Consider the following 18,983-nt stretch of genomic DNA (forward strand, 5'->3'; position numbering starts at 1 on the left):
CACTGACCATCGACGGTGCTGTGGTGGAGAGAGCGAGCAGCACCAAATTCCTGGGGGTGCACATCAGTGAAGACCTCTCCTGGACCACCAACACTGCATCACTGGCGAAGAGAGCTCAGCGCCGCCTGTACTTCCTGCGGAAACTCAGGCGAGCAAGTGCTCCACCAGCCATCATGACCACATTCTACCGAGGCACCATTGAGAGCATCCTCTCCAGCTGTATCGCTGTGTGGGGCGGAAGCTGCACTGAATACAACAGGAAAGCCCTGCAGCGCATAGTGAACACAGCTGGAAGGATTATTGGTGCTTCACTCCCCTCCCTGAAGGACATTTACACCACCCACCTCACCCGCAAGGCGACCAAAATTGTGAGTGATGCAAGTCACCCCGCTCACAATCTGTTTGATCTACTGCCCTCTGGGAAGAGGTACAGAAGCCTGCGCTCCCGCACTACCAGACTCACCAACAGCTTCATACACCAAGCCGTAAGGATGCTGAACTCTCTCCCTCCTCTCCCCCCTCCACCCTCAGCTACATAACATCCTGGACATTGGACCCAAAATGGCCGCCTGCACTACTCCACTTGCACACTTGTACACTTTACAACTGGTGTTGTTGTCCTGAAAACACAACACTTCTGCTGCTCTTACATAACTTGCACCACTATGCCACTTTCTTCTTACTTAGGTCAAACAGAACTACCCAAGCCTTTTATTGGCCTGAATTTGCACTAGTATTTTTATTGACTGTCTATGCACAATTTCAACCACATTTTGCTGCTCTTATTTTTTCATTATTATATGTGCCCTCTTATTTACTTATTTACTTACTTATTTACTTACTTTTTTGTTTACTTGAATGTTATGCTTGTCTGTGGACCAAAATTGGTAAAATATGTCTTGTCTTCACCGTGGGATAGTGAGAAACGTAATTTCGATCTCTTTGTATGTCTGGAACATGTGAAGAAATTGACAATAAAGCTGACTTTGACTTTGACTTTTGAGAACGCTGATGAGCCAATGACAGTCCAGCCTCAACGGGACTCGGACATCAGCTCGGACAACTCCATAGGAAACAACAGGGAGGAGGCATAAAATGACAAATTAATGGTTATTTATGGAGTTTATTAACTCAAAAAACCCAGACGGATAACCATGGTCAAACGTTTTGCATGGGGGACGTGTAATACTGATAGCCGGTACCCCGAGAGGCTAGAAAACGGGGTATATTTTCATCAACTTTAGCCTACAGGAGTCTCTCGCGTTTGCAACAGCTCAACGTAATCTAGGCTACTAAGCCAACGACGTGGGCACAGGTTCCCTGTTAAATCCCAAGATGAAAATGCTCATTAACCAATTACTATATTCTTACTACATCACATATTAACGTAACCTAACATATCTTAGTATCAATCTTCCACTAGCTAGCTAGCTAGCATTAACGTCAGTGGGATTTGCACGGTGATTTGCACGGCTACTCGCCACAACTGCTTGTCCCCTTGTATGTATTTTAAAGTTTTGAATACACCCCTCCATAGTATAAAGTCCCTTTTGATAGCTTCTGGACGTCCTCAAAGCCTGCTTTCATATACTGTCAGCTGCTATTGTCCACAATGTATTTCTAGTCAAGTCTGGTTTGTTTGTCCGAGTTTTCACACGGTAACAATGGGGGGCGGAGCTTAGCGACAGGTCAATGGTCTGTGCACCGTTCTTATTCTGTCAGATGATTCATATGATTTAAACTGGAGTAGCCTACATAGGCAGTGTTGCAGAACTGTTTGGATTTATGTTCAATATTGCAAAACAACTCATCTATATTATATTTTCCCCCGTCTGCTCACAGACCTGGGACAGCTTGCAGACCACACTTTGAGAAACACTGGTATAGAAGATCAACTGCGAGCACAGAGTTATGCACTCACTCATTTATACACCGATGGTGGAGGCCGCCATGGAAGGCACCAGCCAGCACATCAGAAGCAGTTTGGGGTTCAGGGTCTCGTTGCTTAGTGCCACCCTTGGAAGTGCTTTAATTTCACAGAGAGGAAGACAATAAAGACCACCATAGCAACAGTAGCACTACAGAGGAAGACAATAAAGACCACCATAGCAACAGTAGCACTACAGAGGAAGACAATAAAGACCACCATAGCAACAGTGCCCTTACCAAAAAAGGCATACTTAAAGTTCATTTTATTAAGTAAACTTAAGTGCAGTTGAAGTATAATTCACATATTTACTTTAAGTAGTATGTTTATTAGTATACATTTGCTTGTGGTATACGTGTAAATGTACTATTTTAATACTTCTTCGCCTACTTTCAGTTAATAAGAGTAAACTGGTAAGTACTGAGAAGTATACTGTAAATAAACCAGTGGGGATAATAGATATATACTTCTCCACCTTTTAGTTCATTATAGTTTATGTATTTTTAAGGTGTAAAAGTAGTGAAGATTTAGGTGCACTACAAGTGAACTTATAGGTGTACTAATGGTAGAGAGCTGCGTTTATGTAACACTAATCCACTCCTCCAAGCACTCTGCACACTCACACACCAATGGTGCCACGGCGCCAGCTTGCACACACAGACACACACACACACACACACATACACACACACACACACACACCAATGGCACCACGACGCCAGCTTGCTCACACACACACACAGACACACACACAGACACACACACCAATGGCGCCACGACGCCAGCTTGCACATCGGGAGCACTTTTGGGGTAAAGTTGGGCTCGAACCTTCAACCTTCCGGTTCGTGGGTGACATGTTTTCATGTTCATGATAGAATGCTTCAAGTAATTCATCAGTAAACTATAAGTTTAATCGTTTTTATTCTGCCAGTAAGTCCAATACTAGGTTTCCATTCAGGTGTTCTTTTTATACTTGAATCATTCTTTTAACTGTACTTCAAAGCAGTGTTAAGGATCACTAATATAAACACTATTAGTGGACTACACAAAAATTCACAACACTTGAATAAAGAACATGAACAATAAAAAATATTCATCAAAATATTGTATTGAATGTAGTCAACTCAACCCAATTTCAACCCACACACAGTCTAGAATCTGGCCAGCAGCTTCTCAAAGATCAGTCTGGTTTGTAGCTCATGGTTAGTCACTCTTGACGTGTTGTCATTTTGTTGACATACTACAGTAGTACCCACTATTGCCAGCTTCCAAAGTACAGGGTAGTCTGATAGACTTTCATGATGCGTAATTTTACTGACTATGGATGAGTGTGTGTGTGTGTGTGTGTGTGTGAGTAATTTCACAGACTGGATTTTTCTGGGGAATCCGACCCAAGTGAAATGTGATTAATATACATATAAAAATGAGTGTCGTTAAGACCAGTGTAGAGTAGTCAGTTAAGAGCCCTAGCCTGCAAACATTACACCCAGACACACTAAACCCCTGACATACTGCACAAACACACTAATCCTAACACACTACCACAATAACATACTAACACCAGCCATTACACACTACCACCCCAGTAGTGGACCCTACCTGTTCTCTCGCGCGCGTGCGTGCGTATGTGTCTGTGTGTGTGTGCACATGTGTGTGTGTGTGTGCATGTGTGTGTGTGTGTGTGTGTGTGTGCCCTACCTGTCCTCTTGCGTCTCTGTTTGGGCTGAAGGGAGAAGATGACCATCAGTGCTCCCATAGCTCTGCGCGTCTGATGCCCGGTTCTAGACTCACACGTGTGTTCTCTGGTTCTGCTTCTCTGATGCCTGGTTCTAGACTCACACGTGTGTTCTCTGGTTCTGGTTCTCTGATGCCTGGTTCTAGACTCACACGTCTGTTCTCTGGTTCTGGTTCTCTGATGCCTGGTTACATGCTACGCGTTACGCGTGCCTCTTACACACACACGCTGGCTCTCGGGTGAACACACACACACACACACACACACACACACACACACACACACACACACACACAGCCCTCTTTCAGCTTCTGTTCATCCAATGACACTCTCACACTCTCCTCCTCTACTTCTCTCTGTGCGCTCTCTCTGTCTCTCTCTCTCTCCTCCACTCTCTCTGTGCTCTCTCTCTCTCTCCTCCACTCTCTCTGTGCTCTCTCTCTCTCTCTCCTCCACTCTCTCTGTGCTCTCTCTCTCTCTCCCTCTCCTCTACTTCTCTCTGTGCGCTCTCTCTCTCCTCCACTCTCTCTCTCCTCCACTCTCTCTCCTCCTCTACTTCTCTCTCTCTCTCCTTCACTCTCTCTCTCCTACACTCTCTCTGTGCTCTCTCTCTCTCTCCTCCACTCTCTCTGTGCTCTATCTCTCCTCCACTCTCTCTGTGCTCTCTCTCTCTCTCCCTCTCCTCTACTTCTCTCTGTGCGCTCTCTCTCTCCTCCACTCTCTCTGTGCACTCTCTCTCTCCTCCACTCTCTCTCCTCCTCTACTTCTCTCTCTCTCTCCTTCACTCTCTCTCTCCTCCACTCTCTCTGTGCACTCTCTCTCTCCACTCTATCATTCTTCCCACTCCACCTCTTTGCTCTTTTCCAAATCCTCTCTCACTCTAGCTGTCTTCCTACACCCCTCTATCTCCCTCCCTCCCTCCCTCCCTCTCTTCCTCCATACATCTCATTCTATGATTCAGCCCACTCCTCCCTCTCCCTCTAGTGTTCATTTCGTCAGACGAGACGAGAGGAAATATGTTCGTCAACGACCTTTTTTTTCATGATTAAGACGAGACGATGACGAGACGGCAGTAATGTCCTGAAACACTGACTAAGACTATCTTAAGATGCATTATTGTTGACGAAAAAAGACGAGACTAAAATGTTTTGCATGAAATAAAAACTAAGATAAAATCTCTCTTCATTTTCGTCTATAAAATGAGAAGACAGAATATCTAGCTGTTACGTTTTCAAAATATTCCGAATGAGTTCATACGCAACAGCTTTCCTGTAGGCTAGTCTGCGTGCTGTTGCTGCAACCCTGTGGCTGCAACACGAAACTACATGGAACAAGAACACTGGAGATTTCTGCCAGAGTTAAGCTAACTACCTAAGCTTTATGCCACAATGCTACATACCCAGAAGTTGAAGCTTCTCTCATACAAATTAACATCCCCCAGAATGTCCATACGAAAATGTTCATCATGTAATGTCAACTATTTAACTAGTTAGACTGATGATGCAAAATTTGCTAGCAAGTAAGCTAATATGGAAAGTTCGCTATCAAGTTAGCTATGGCTAAGATGGAGAGTCTGTTTGGGGAATGTGTTGTGTTTGGGCGCATATCGCCATCTAGCGAGGCGGAGTAAAACATTAATACTTTTTTTTTTTTTAAACTGGCATATCTTACATAGACAGTGTTGCAGAACTGTTTTTACATACAAGTTGGTTCAATATTGCAAACAACTCATATATATTATATTTTACCACGTCTGCTCGCGGACTACTTGGGATAGCTTACCACCAGTGATCCCCGGACCACACTTTGAAACACTGGTCTACGAATATGACAGTGGTCCAGTCAAATCTTTTACTGTCTATGGTCAAATCCCAGCCGAGCTATAACTGTAGCTTGACTCACCTGTGCATGTAAACATACTGACTGACAAAAAATCAGAATGAGTAATTATAACAGACGAGTAGCCCTGTTGACACACAATATTGTTGGAAAATTGAGATGTGTAAAACAATATTTGACTCAAATGGTAATCAGAAATAATTTGTTATAAAAAAAGAAGACTAAAATGTTTTGACTAAAACTTTTCTTTTGACTAAAACTAGACTAAAATGATGAGACTTTTAGTCGACTAAAACTTGACTAACAAAACTCCTCCCTCTCTCTCTCTCTCTATTTTATAAGTGGCTGATGGTGTTTGTCTCTGTGTGTGTGTGTGTGAGGCCCAACTAGAGAACTGTGGAGTGTGTGTGTGTGTGTGTGAGAGAGAGAGAGAGGGAGAGTTGAGTGCATTAATAGAAGCTGCTCAGACTGTACAGGACTACTGCCACACTTTCAACAGGGCAGAGAAAGAGGGAGGATAGAGAAAACACAGAAAGAGAGAGGGAGGGAGTGAGAGGGAGAGAGAGGTAAAGAGAGAGAGAGAAAGGAACGAGGGAGAGAGCTGCTGAGTATTGTATTAGTTCACACAGTGTACGGTAATGATCGCAGTACTAGAGTAAATACGGTAATGATAGCAGTACTAGAGTAAATACGGTAATGATAGCAGTACTAGAGTAAATACCGTAATGATCGCAGTACTAGAGTAAATACGGTAATGGTATTGGCCACTCTCGCCACTTTCTGTATTAGAACTGAAGCACGAAGTAAACTGCACTTACTGTGGCTCTGTATCTCCGTGTGCTATTTTTCATGCCCAAATACTACAAGTATATTCAATTCTGCCACACCCTGAGAGAACAATCAATAACAATAATTCATAGGTGTTCATAGGAGCATGCACACACTCTCTCTCACACACACACTGGTCAACTCTAAACTCCACTTCCTAAGGAAGCGGAGAAAGTCTAGTGTGCCTACAGCAGATGTGCTGCCCATGTAGGCTTCGTCCGGCCCACTCTAGAGTGATGTGCTGCCCATGTAGGCTTCGTCCGGCCCACTCTAGAGTGATGTGCTGCCCATGTAGGCTTCGTCCGGCCCACTCTAGAGTGATGTGCTGCCCATGTAGGCTTCGTCCGGCCCACTCTAGCGTATGCCACTCCAGCTTGGCATGGAGACCTGACTCAAGCAATGACTGAAAAGATGTGTCCAAAAACGAGCCCACTAACTACCCTCCAGGAGAGAATCATCCAACCTGCTTGAATCCCATTTCAGACTAGACACCCCAATGGACACAACTCAATAATGGGCACAACTGCAGACTTCCCTATAGCCCCAACTCGAGTAGCGAGACCTGCCTTAAAGGACTCTGACTGGCTGCCGAATGGCGAGCTCTACCTTAAGGAAATGCAAACATAGAACTGGCATGCATCATGGTCGGCCTCGTCTCATTGGGCAATGTACTGCTGTAGATCGGTGCAGAACTGTGAATGATCAAAACAATGTAAATGATCAAAACAATGTGAATGATTAGTGCAGAACTGTGAATGATTAGTGCAGAACTGTGAATGATCAAAACAATGTGAATGATCGGTGAAAACTGTGAATGATCAAACCAATGTGAATGATCAAAACAATGTGAATGATCAAAACAATGTGAATGATTAGTGTAGAACTGTGAATGATCAAACCAATGTGAATGAATTAAATGGGTTGAAATGAGCTGAAATGGGTTATTTACCGACGTTTTGCCGAAACAAACAGCAAGATTACAGTCACTGCCTGCTGAAGTGATGAATTCCCACAGCAGTCTGTGTGTGTGTGTGTGTGTGTGTGTGTGTGTGTGTGTGTGTGTGTGTGTGTGTGTGTGTGTTGTGCGTGTGTGTGTGTGTGTGTGTGTGTGTGTGTGTGTGTGTGTGTGTGTGTGTGTGTGTGTGTGTGCGTATAATGATGGATTCCCACAGCAGTCTGTGTGTGTGTGTGTGTGTGTGTGTGTGTGTGTGTGTGTGTGTGTGTGTGTGTTGTGCGTATAATGATGGATTCCCACAGCAGTCTGTGTGTGTGTGTGTGTGTGTGTGTGTGTTGTGCGTGTAATGATGGATTCCCACAGCAGGTGTGTGTGTGTGTGTGTGTGTGTGTGTGTGTGTGTGTGTGTGTGTGTGTGTGTGTGTGTGTGTGTGTGTGTGTGTGTGTGTGTGTGTGTGTGTGTGTGTGTGTTGTGCGTGTAATGATGGATTCCCACAGCAGTCTGTGTGTGTGTGTGTGTGTGTGTGTGTGTGTGTGTGTGTGTGTGTGTGTGTGTTGTGCGTGTAATGATGGATTCCCACAGCAGTCTGTGTGTGTGTGTGTGTGTGTGTGTGTGTGTGTGTGTGTGTGTGTGTGTGTGTGTGTGTGTGTGTGTGTGTGTGTGTGTGTTGTGCGTGTAATGATGGATTCCCACAGCAGTCTGTGTGTGTGTGTGTGTGTGTGTGTGTGTGTGTGTGTGTGTGTGTGTGTGTGTGTGTGTGTGTGTGTGTGTGTGTGTGTGTTGTGCGTGTAATGATGGATTCCCACAGCAATCTGCATTAATCAGCAGCGTTGTGCTACTCAAAGACAAACACTTGTTTACTTCTGTCAGAAACACCACTGGAGCCTGTTATTGCCTCTTCCTAATCAGACTCCTCAACACACAGATGGCAAGGCAGCAGCAGCGGAACTCAGAGTGACTCAGACTCTGAGTAGATTAGGAGGAGAGAGAGAGAGAGAGAGAGAGGCGTTTTTGTGCAGAAGAAGAGAGAGAGACTCTGTGGAGAGGAGGAAAGAGTGACCATCTCTCTGTGGAGAGGAGGAGAGGAAAGAGTGACCATCTCTCTGTGAAGAGGAGGAGGAGGAGGAAAGAGTGCATATCTCTGAAGAGGAGGAGGAGAGGAAAGAGTGCATATCTCTGTGTGGAGGAGGAGGAGAGGAAAGAGTGCACATCTCTCTGTGAAGAGGAGGAGAGGAAAGAGTGCATATCTCTGTGTGGAGGAGGAGGAGAGGAAAGAGTGCATATCTCTCTGTGAAGAGGAGAGGAAAGAGTGCATATCTCTGTGTGGAGGAGGAGGAGAGGAAAGAGTGCACATCTCTGTGTGGAGGAGGAGGAGAGGAAAGAGTGCATATCTCTGTGTGGAGGAGGAGAGGAAAGAGTGCATATCTCTGTGAAGAGGAGGAGGAGAGGAAAGAGTGCATATCTCTCTGTGGAGGAGGAGGAGAGGAAAGAGTGCATATCTCTCTGTGAAGAGGAGGAGGAGAGGAAAGAGTGCATATCTCTGTGTGGAGGAGGAGGAAAGAGTGCATATCTCTGTGTGGAGGAGGAGGAGAGGAAAGAGTGCATATCTCTGTGTGGAGGAGGAGGAGAGGAAATAGTGCATATCTCTGAAGAGGAGGAGGAGAGGAAAGAGTGCATATCTCTGTGTGGAGGAGGAGGAGAAAGAAGAGAGGTTGAGATGTAGGAATGGGGGTAGAGAGGGATGGAGAGAGGGATGGAGAGAGGGATGGAGAGATGGAAAGAGAGGGATGGAGAGAGGGATGAAGAGAGGGATGGAGAGAGGGAAAGAGAGGGATGAAGAGAGGGATGGAGAGATGGAAGGGCAAACATCACACACACACACACAGGAGGATAAGAGCGTCAACTAGGAGTAGGGCGTAAACATCCCCCCCCACACACACACACGCGAGAGAAGGGCATAAACCCCTACAAACATGAGAGGAGAAGCACGTAACCCCCCCCCCCCTCCCACGCGCACACACACACAGACGAGAGTAGGGCATAAACATCCCTCACACACACACATGAAATATTCCTTTTTATTTCAACATGTCCCACGGCTGCTTTTGCAAAACATCACCTTCCTCCATTCAGTACACGTGTACTTGGAAGTGTGTGTGTGTGTGTGTGTGTGTGTTTGTGTGTGTGTTTGCTTCCTCCTGTGGAATCCACTGCCTAACTCCATCAAAAATGCTCAGACAACCGACAGCTTCAAGACCAGATTAAAGACTAGTTTATTCTCTAATGCACTTTCTTAGCTGATGAAATGTATTTTTAATACATTTTGAATGTATTGTATTCCTTTAATTCATTTTACCACTTTTACTATATTACTATACTATACAGCATGGGGTTTCACTACAACATGGGGTTTCACTACAACATGGGGTTTCACTACAACATGGGGTTTCACTACAGCATGGGGTTTCACTACAAAATGGGGTTTCACTACAACATGGGGTTTCACTACAGCATGGGGTTTCACTACAACATGGGGTTTCACTACAGCATGGGGTTCACTACAGCATGGGGTTTCACTACAGCATGGGGTTTCACAGCTACAACATGGGGTTTCACAGCTACAACATGGGGTTTCACTACAGCATGGGGTTTCACAGCTACAACATGGGGTTTCACTACAACATGGGGTTTCACTACAACATGGGGTTTCACAGCTACAACATGGGGTTTCACAGCTACAACATGGGGTTTCACTACAGCATGGGGTTTCACAGCTACAACATGGGGTTTCACTACAACATGGGGTTTCACTACAACATGGGGTTTCACTACAGCATGGGGTTTCACAGCTACAGCATGGGGTTCACTACAGCATGGGGTTTCACTACAACATGGGGTTTCACTACAGCATGGGGTTTCACTACAACATGGGGTTTCACAGCTACAGCATGGGGTTTCACAGCTACAGCATGGGGTTTCACTACAGCATGGGGTTTCACAGCTACAGCATGGGGTTTCACTACAACATGGGGTTTCACTACAGCATGGGGTTTCACTACAACATGGGGTTTCACAGCTACAGCATGGGGTTCACTACAACATGGGGTTTCACAGCTACAACATGGGGTTTCACAGCTACAGCATGGGGTTTCACTACAACATGGGGTTTCACTACAACATGGGGTTTCACTACAGCATGGGGTTTCACAGCTACAGCATGGGGTTCACTACAGCATGGGGTTTCACTACAACATGGGGTTTCACAGCTACAGCATGGGGTTTCACTACAGCATGGGGTTTCACTACAACATGGGGTTTCACTACAACATGGGGTTTCACAGCTACAGCATGGGGTTTCACTACAGCATGGGGTTTCACTACAACATGGGGTTTCACTACAGCATGGGGTTTCACAGCTACAACATGGGGTTTCACTACAACATGGGGTTTCACTACAGCATGGGGTTTCACTACAGCATGGGGTTTCACTACAGCATGGGGTTTCACAGCTACAGCATGGGGTTTCACAGCTACAGCATGGGGTTTCACTACAGCATGGGGTTTCACAGCTACAGCATGGGGTTTCACTACAACATGGGGTTTCACTACAACATGGGGTTTCACAGCTACAGCATGGGGTTTCACTACAACATGGGGTTTCACTACAGCATGGGGTTTCACAGCTACAACATGGGGTTTCACTACAACATGGGGTTTCACTACAGCATGGGGTTTCACTACAGCATGGGGTTCACTACAGCATGGGGTTTCACTACAACATGGGGTTTCACAGCTACAACATGGGGTTTCACTACAGCATGGGGTTTCAGGGGTTTCCATCAAAAGTGAAACAGACAGCCATCTTTCCCATTGAGGCGGTGGTAGTGTAGTGGTTAAGGAGCTGGGCTAGCGTGCAGTAGCCTGAAACTTGTCGGTTCAATTCCCGGCTTCCACCGTCGTGCCCTTGAGCAAGGCACTTAACCCCAAGTTGCTCCGGGGACAATGTGATCCCTTGTAATATAGCTGACATATGTAAGTCACTTTGGTAAAGAAGTGTCTGCTAAATGTAATGTAATGCAGCGTTTCTTAAACTGTGGGTCGCGACTGCCAGGTGGGGCGCGAACTGACGTGAAAAACAGGAGTTTTTTATTTATTTTTTTTATCTGTAGCCTGGGCCCAGGTAGCACCCGATGCACAATGGACGCACTGTGTTCAGGGAAGCGCTCGTGTCAAGGAAGCTTATTAGTCCTGACCTACATGAGATTTTGAACGTTGTTGTGAGAGTGGTTAATTTCATCAAAACCCAGCCCTTAAAAGCGCGTCTATTCTCCGCACTTTGCGAAGAGATGGTAGCTGACCAAAAGGCTGTACTGTTTCAAGGTAGCTTTCCCGAGGTAGCCTAAAGTGCTGTCGCGCGTGTTTGAGCTCCGAGTCTTGGAGGAAGAGCGCATGTTTGAATCTGCAAGCACGTTCACTAATGAACATTTCTTGACGAAGCTGGCCTATCTTAGCGATATAATTTATATATGTCTTAGCGATACATTTAAGTTAAATGTCCAGTTAAAAGGCAAAGACAAGCACCTACCTCACCTAGCAAATAAGATTACTACATTCACGAAAAAAAACTTGAGTATGGGACAGGCGCCTCGATCGCGACAGTATTATGCCTTTGAGATTTCTGAGCGAAATCGCGCTGAAACGTCTGATTGGGAGCCACTCTTGTGATCCCATGTATTAAACAGTAGGCCTACATCACATCCCTGCAAAGTTTATTTCAAAAATATTTCTCAACCAGCAGTGCTCAGTATGACTGGATTATGGATCCATTTAATGCAGCATGTTGGTATTTCGTTGAATATATTGTACAATGCTGTAAAATGGCCTATGCTTCCTAATATGTTGCTGGAAAACAGAAATATGTGTGTTATGTATTTATTTATTATTATATCTGCAGCACCAGCTGATTTTAACTCTGTTGAAGAGGATTTAGAACTTGTCATTATTTCAATAAATTTGACAAGTTTAAGCTTGACCTACCACTTTCTTAGAGCGATGAGGGACAGGTGGGGCTCGAGAATGCCCCCTTGATCAAAGTGGGGAATGAAAGAAAAAGTTTGAGAACCACTGATGTAATGTAATGTAATGTAATGTAATGTAATGTAATCAATATGATGCTAGCTTGCTTCCCCATTGGAATCAATGGTATGATGCTAGCTTGCTTTCCCATTGGGATCAATGATATGATGCTAGCTTGCTTTCCCATTGGGATCAATGATATGATGCTAGCTTGCTTGCTAGGGGCGTGATGCAGAGAAACTGCTCTGTATGACGAAACGCCAGTTGTTAGTGATTGAGTCAAAGAAACGCCAGTTGTTAGTGATTGGTTCAAAGGACCTCAAATCATTTTAAAATTCAAACAAGTGTCCACCCACCAGGAAGAATATGTTTGCCAATGAAGCCGGGCCAGACTCTTTGCCCAAGAGGATCATAGCAGAACGTAGTCCAGAGTGTGGTTAATGAGGCTAGAATGCAAATGAAACACCCCCCTGAAGTCGCACACACACAGCCCACACTCCCTCCCCTCCCACACACAAAAAAAACACATGTGCACGCGCACACACACACACACACACACACTCTGCAGCAGGGTTAATCCTGTACATCAACATCTACATGTATGCTCTAAGCCTGGGTTTTAGTGGTTCAGGCAATAGTCATCTCACGACTCGACTACTGCAATGCCCTCCTGACAGGTCTCCCAGCCTGCGCAGTGAAACCACTTCAGATGATCCAGAACGCGGCGGCGCGCCTGGTCTACAACCAACCCAAAAGGGCACATGTTACCCCGCTGCTCATCCAGCTACACTGGCTACCTATGGCGGCCCGCATCAAATTCAAGGCTCTAACGCTTGCCTACAAAGTAGTCTCCGGTTCTGCTCCCACCTACTTGAATGCCCTCATACAGACATACGCTACCTCCAGACCGCTGCGCCCCTCAGACGAACGACGTCTAGCTCTACCACCGGTACGCTCAAGCCAATCCAAACTTTTCTCATCTGTTGTTCCTCGTTGGTGGAACACACTGCCAGTTCCTACAAGGGCAGGGACATCCTTCTCCATTTTCAAAAAACTCCTGAAGACCCAGCTCTTTAGAGAACATCTCCTGTCATAGCAACACTTACAACAAGTCTTACTGATCCTAGCACTCACCAGCCGTCTTAAACTGACAAGTAACTGTTAAAAAACAGCACTCACTGATGCATTTATTCTTACTGTACTCTAATGTTTTTAAATTGTCCTAAAATTGTTGAGAATTGCTCTAAAACTTAAACTGTTTACCGTGTTGTTAGTCGCTTTGGCTAAAAAAGCATCAGCCAAATGTAATGTAATGTAATGTAGTGTGTGTGTGTGTGTGTATAGTTGTGCTGGCATATAACCCATGAGATGGTTAAGCAATACATATTCATACATGTGTAAGGTTTGGCATACATCCTCATTTAAATGCACATTTAAGCTCCCCATGCTCATCAATCATTACCATTTATCCATTACGCACACGCACACACACATTTAAATGCACATTTAAGCTCCCCATTCTCATCAATCATCATTACCATCTATCCATTACACCACACTCCACACACGCACACACACACTACCACCACCCCCCCCCCCCCCCCACACACACACACACATTTAAATGGACATTTAAAGGAGAATTCCGGTGTGATTTTGACCTAAAGTGTGTTGAAACATGATACCGAGTGTGAACGTATGTCTCATAGCTCATTTCGGCTTGTCCCCTGCACTCAGAAATCTGGCACTAGTTGGCCAATGCTACCAACAGTTTTTCGATGGGGGTGCCTCGGGCATCAGCCTAGCCATGCAAATAAATCATTGTTTTACACCATTTACGAGGCTCAAAGTAGCTCCATACTTCATTAGTAGACTTCCGAGGGCCCAGGGTAGTTAGACATGGGAGAGTGGGGTAGTTAGACATGGGTGTCTTCAACACCAGACCCGCTCAGCTAAAGAAGAGGATTCATTATTCAATTATTCATAACTCATCTTGTGCTGGTGGAAATGGAGTGGATCGGAGGTGTTCCGTCAGGATAAACAAACAAACAAACAAACAGTACAGTACTGTAAACACAGAAAAGTGCTGCAAACACAATAATGTGCTGTAAACACAAAGTAAATTGCTGCAAACACAGTAAAGTCAGAGACGGTTGATAAAGCGAGACGATTCATAAGAGGGTAAATTCTGGCACGTTGTGACGTGGGGTTCGAAGCTGTCACGCCCATTTAGGAGTCTAGCGGAAGGTCCAGTGTCTATGTATTCCTATGGGAGAAATTAACATTTTCACGGAATATGACCAATCCCTTAGCCCTACATTCAGCGATGTAAGTTTTGAACCCATTTTCTACAAGCCACATGTCTCCCTAACATTCCGACATTCAAATTGTATTTTCCAACGAAACAAATAAAGACAAAAATAGCTTTGTTTGTGATCTGTCACTGTCTCCTCAAAGCTCTGGTGCACAGCCACCTGTTCTCAGAGCTCAGAGATGTTTGATAAACTAACCTAACATATTTTTTGCTAGAACTAGTAGACTACCACAAAGCTGCTGAACGTATGTTATTTCAGGTTTGTTTGCAACAATATATAAGTTTAACCAAAGTCCTTAGCTGCTAGCTAGCTAGCGAACATTTTCATTCACTTTCCGTTTACTGTGTAACTGAGCTAGCTAGCTCGGTTAACAGGGCAAAATTAAATTATTCATTCCGTGTCCGAAAGAGTGTTTCATTGGCATCACACACAAACAATGACTGTAAAATAGCATACACAATTATATTTATATGTTATTATTGCTTATTCAGAGAAAAGTTTATGTTTTGATATGCCTATTTAGGAGTCCGGAACTAGTGCCATTTTGTTCCATTGGTGAATCGTTTTATGATTCATCTTAGTTAACTATCTTTGGTAAAGTGCTGCAAACACAGTAAAGTGCTGCAAACACACAGTAAAGCGCTGCAAACACAGTAAAGTGCTGTAAACACACAGTAAAGTGCTGCAAACACAGTAAAGTGCTGCAAACACACAGTAAAGTGCTGTAAACACACAGTAAAGTGCACAGTAAAGTGCTGCAAACACAGTAAAGTGCTGCAAACACACAGTAAAGCGCTGCAAACACAGTAAAGTGCTGTAAACACACAGTAAAGTGCTGCAAACACAGTAAAGTGCTGCAAACACACAGTAAAGTGCTGTAAACACACAGTAAAGTGCACAGTAAAGTGCTGCAAACACAGTAAAGTGCTGCAAATACACAGTCGCCTTGATCCTACAGGCATGCATGAGGTTCACCTGAACAGCTGTCCCAGACTGCACTGATAATCAATAATCGAATCACCTAGTTCACCTGTCAATCACCCTGTCCCATCCACACTATCTAAAACAGACCCACCTCTGCTCGGTGTTCAAAGCAGTTAGCAGCACTTCATTCAGTCCGTCTAGTTAACAGACCCACTGACTTTGTCTAGTTAACAGACCCTCTGACTCTGTCTAGTTAACAGACACTTGCTGACTCCGTCTAGTTAACAGACCCACTGACTCCGTAGTTAACAGACACTTGCTGCCTCCGTCTAGTTAACAGACACTTGCTGACTCCGTCTAGTTAACAGACCCACTGACGCCGTCTAGTTAACAGACACTTGCTGACTCTGTCTAGTTAACAGACACTTGCTGCCTCCGTCTAGTTAACAGACCCACTGACTCCGTCTAGTTAACAGACACTTGCTGACTCTGTCTAGTTAACAGACCCTTGCTGCCTCTGTGTAGTTAACAGACCCTTGCTGCCTCTGTGTAGTTAACAGACACTTGCTGCCTCTGTGTAGTTAACAAACCCTTGCTGCCTCTGTGTAGTTAACAGACCCTTGCTGACTGTGTGTAGTTAACAGACACTTGCTGCCTCCCTCATTCACAACAACACGAGGAGCTCTGTTGTCTTCAGTAGACTTACCACTTACACTCAAAACAAGCTTGAGGCAGTGCCTGTGTGTGTGTGTGCGAGAGGGGGGGATGATTTTGAATAAGTTTGTAAACCCCCCCCCCCCCCCAAAAAAAAATGAACGAACTATTCATAGCCTAGTAATGTCATGGCTAATAATACCCTATATTATTTTTGCCACCTTTGTAACATTTTAGTTTTAGTTTACCGTGGTGTATGACTTTAAACAGCGAGTGTGCTTGGTATGATGATCAGCTCCTCTAATGCAGGGTAGGACTACGTTTTTACAAGCATACAAATTCACCTTGTTCTTGCCCCATCTGAAATGACTTCTCTACTTTTGCTGCCTCCATCCTTTCTGTATTTGTTGTGTAAAAAAACGTTGTAGCCTATATGATGGCACTGAAGTCTTAAGTTAGGGAATTGGCTAACAGTGTTAGTTGGTAACCAAATAGCCTACACATTGCGCTACACGTTGCGTAGGCTACGTGCATTCTCTCCTGCTGATTTGCGTTCAGTAGCCAAGTGCGTAATATTGCAAAAGTTGAAAAAATAAATGTGTTTATTGTAGCCTACAGAAAATAAATAGCCCATCATACTGTCAGTTAATTGCCTACAGTGCAGTGAAGAGTTTGGAGAGTAAAGTTATAGGGCAACTTGAAGTTTTATGAAAATAATTTACGAACCAGAACATAAAGACCATGAAGCTTCTATTTCTTGCAGCTGTTAAAACACCCGCTAGATAGTTGAAATACCCACCAACATTCGTTTTTGCAGTACAAATTATTTCTAAAAGTTATTTGTCTACTACTGGCTGATTTATCAAACGAGTGCTTTCTCGTTCGTCCTCCGCAAACTACAGGTGTTTCGGTAGAGAGCCATTGAATAAGCGATGCCAAGCAATTTCTGTAACACGTTTTGTGACATTCAGCAAATATCTGCTCATTTAATGTAAGTTCCTTCGGACAATTAGGCCTACGTTCTACTCTACGCGCAGTTGTCCTCCATCTCAGTTGCATCAGTTTTCTAATTTTGAAGGTTCTAAAACATTATTATGCTGAATCCTTCTCGTTTTCTTTCATTTGTCCAGCTAACTTTTCCATTGAACCTAGCCATTTATGATGGATTACACACTCGACATTCTGAAATGTCCTGCACGATCAAGGCCAAATTAAGTTATCACGCAGCCACTGTGTCAGCAGCATGAGTGCTGACGGTGACGGTGCGTTTCTGATGTCAGATTATTATATAGGCTAGCCTACTAGACCGTTCTCACGTTGCAGCGCTTTACTTATATGAAGTAGCATTAATCAATATGAAGGGCAGAGGGGGATAAATGTTGTCCCCCCCGACGATAAAAATAATTTAGCAGAGGTAGGGATAGGAAAACCAGAGGGGGGGAAATCCTCACCATCCCCCCCTACAAATCTCACCCTGTGTGCGCCTGTGTGTATGTGCGTGTGTGTGTGTGTGTGTGTGCGCCTGTGTATGTGTGTGTGTGTACGTGTGCGAGTGCACTAATCTACACAGAACAGAAATCAGTTGTAATTCACTAAGTCACCACTGGGTGACACCAAAGCCTACACATTTCCCAATGAGGGGGCTGGAAGTGGAGGCAGAGACTTTCTAATGAGGAGAGAGCATTGGAAAACACACAACACAATACAGCACAGCACAGCACAACACAGCACAACACAACTCAACCTCTACAGATTACCCACATCTTCTACAGATTACCCACATCCCCTTCAGATTATCCACATCTTCTTCAGATTACCCACATCTTCTACAGATTACCCACATCCCCTTCAGATTATCCACATCTTCTACAGATTACCCACATCCCCTTCAGATTATCCACATCTTCTACAGATTATCCACGTCTTCTCAACAACACAACACAACACAACACAAAGCATCTGGTGCTCTTGAATAGAATAGAATAGAATAGAATCTTTATGCATATATCAGATATCAGATCTTCAGTGCAGAATAAAAAAGAGAAAAACAGAAAAGTAAAACAGGAATAAATTAATGAAATAAATAGTGGAGGATAAAATAAGCAATATATACATAATTTGATCATCTGCCATCATAGCGCAAGCAATATATACATCATTTGATCATCTGCCATCATAGCGCAAGCAATATATACATCATTTGATCATTTACCATCATAGCGCACACACACTTTATGTATTCAGGGACCTGATGGTCCAGGGAAAGTAACTCTTTATAATCCTATTTGCCCTGCTCTTTATAAGTGTCCTGCTCTTTATAAGTCTATTTGTCCTGCTCTTTATAAGTCTATTTGTCCTGCTCTTTATAAGTGTCCTGCTCTTTATAAGTCTATTTGTCCTGCTCTTTATAAGTGTCCTGCTCTTTATAAGTGTCCTGCTCTTTATAAGTCTATTTGTCCTGCTCTTTATAAGTGTCCTGCTCTTTATAAGTGTCCTGCTCTTTATAAGTCTATTTGTCCTGCTCTTTATAAGTGTCCTGCTCTTTATAAGTCTATTTGTCCTGCTCTTTATAAGTGTCCTGCTCTTTATAAGTCTATTTGTCCTGCTCTTTATCAGTGTCCTGCTCTTTATAAGTGTCCTGCTCTTTATCAGTCTATTTGTCCTGCTCTTTATAAGTCTATTTGTCCTGCACCTGAGGCACCTGTAGCGGAACAGTGACCAGTGCAGAGA

At 44.2% G+C, this 18,983-nt stretch overlaps 1 protein-coding gene across 3 annotated transcripts in view; it reads right to left on the bottom strand.

Annotated features, from left to right (window-relative positions):
• Positions 1–18,983, bottom strand: part of kcnip4a (potassium voltage-gated channel interacting protein 4a) — a 212,489-nt gene that overhangs the window by 94,609 nt on the left and 98,897 nt on the right. The window contains exon 1 of one of the 3 annotated variants that reach the window (XM_042070068.1): positions 3,626–4,061. The exons of the other annotated variants lie outside the window; for them this stretch is intronic. Coding sequence (XP_041926002.1) covers positions 3,626–3,683 — 58 coding nt within the window. The 5' untranslated portion in view covers positions 3,684–4,061. Of the gene's footprint in view, positions 1–3,625; positions 4,062–18,983 lie in introns of those variants that run through there. 3 annotated transcript variants of the gene reach the window in all.

Source organism: Alosa sapidissima, chromosome 18 (assembly GCF_018492685.1).
Source record: "Alosa sapidissima isolate fAloSap1 chromosome 18, fAloSap1.pri, whole genome shotgun sequence".
NCBI classification, from domain to species: domain Eukaryota; kingdom Metazoa; phylum Chordata; class Actinopteri; order Clupeiformes; family Clupeidae; genus Alosa; species Alosa sapidissima.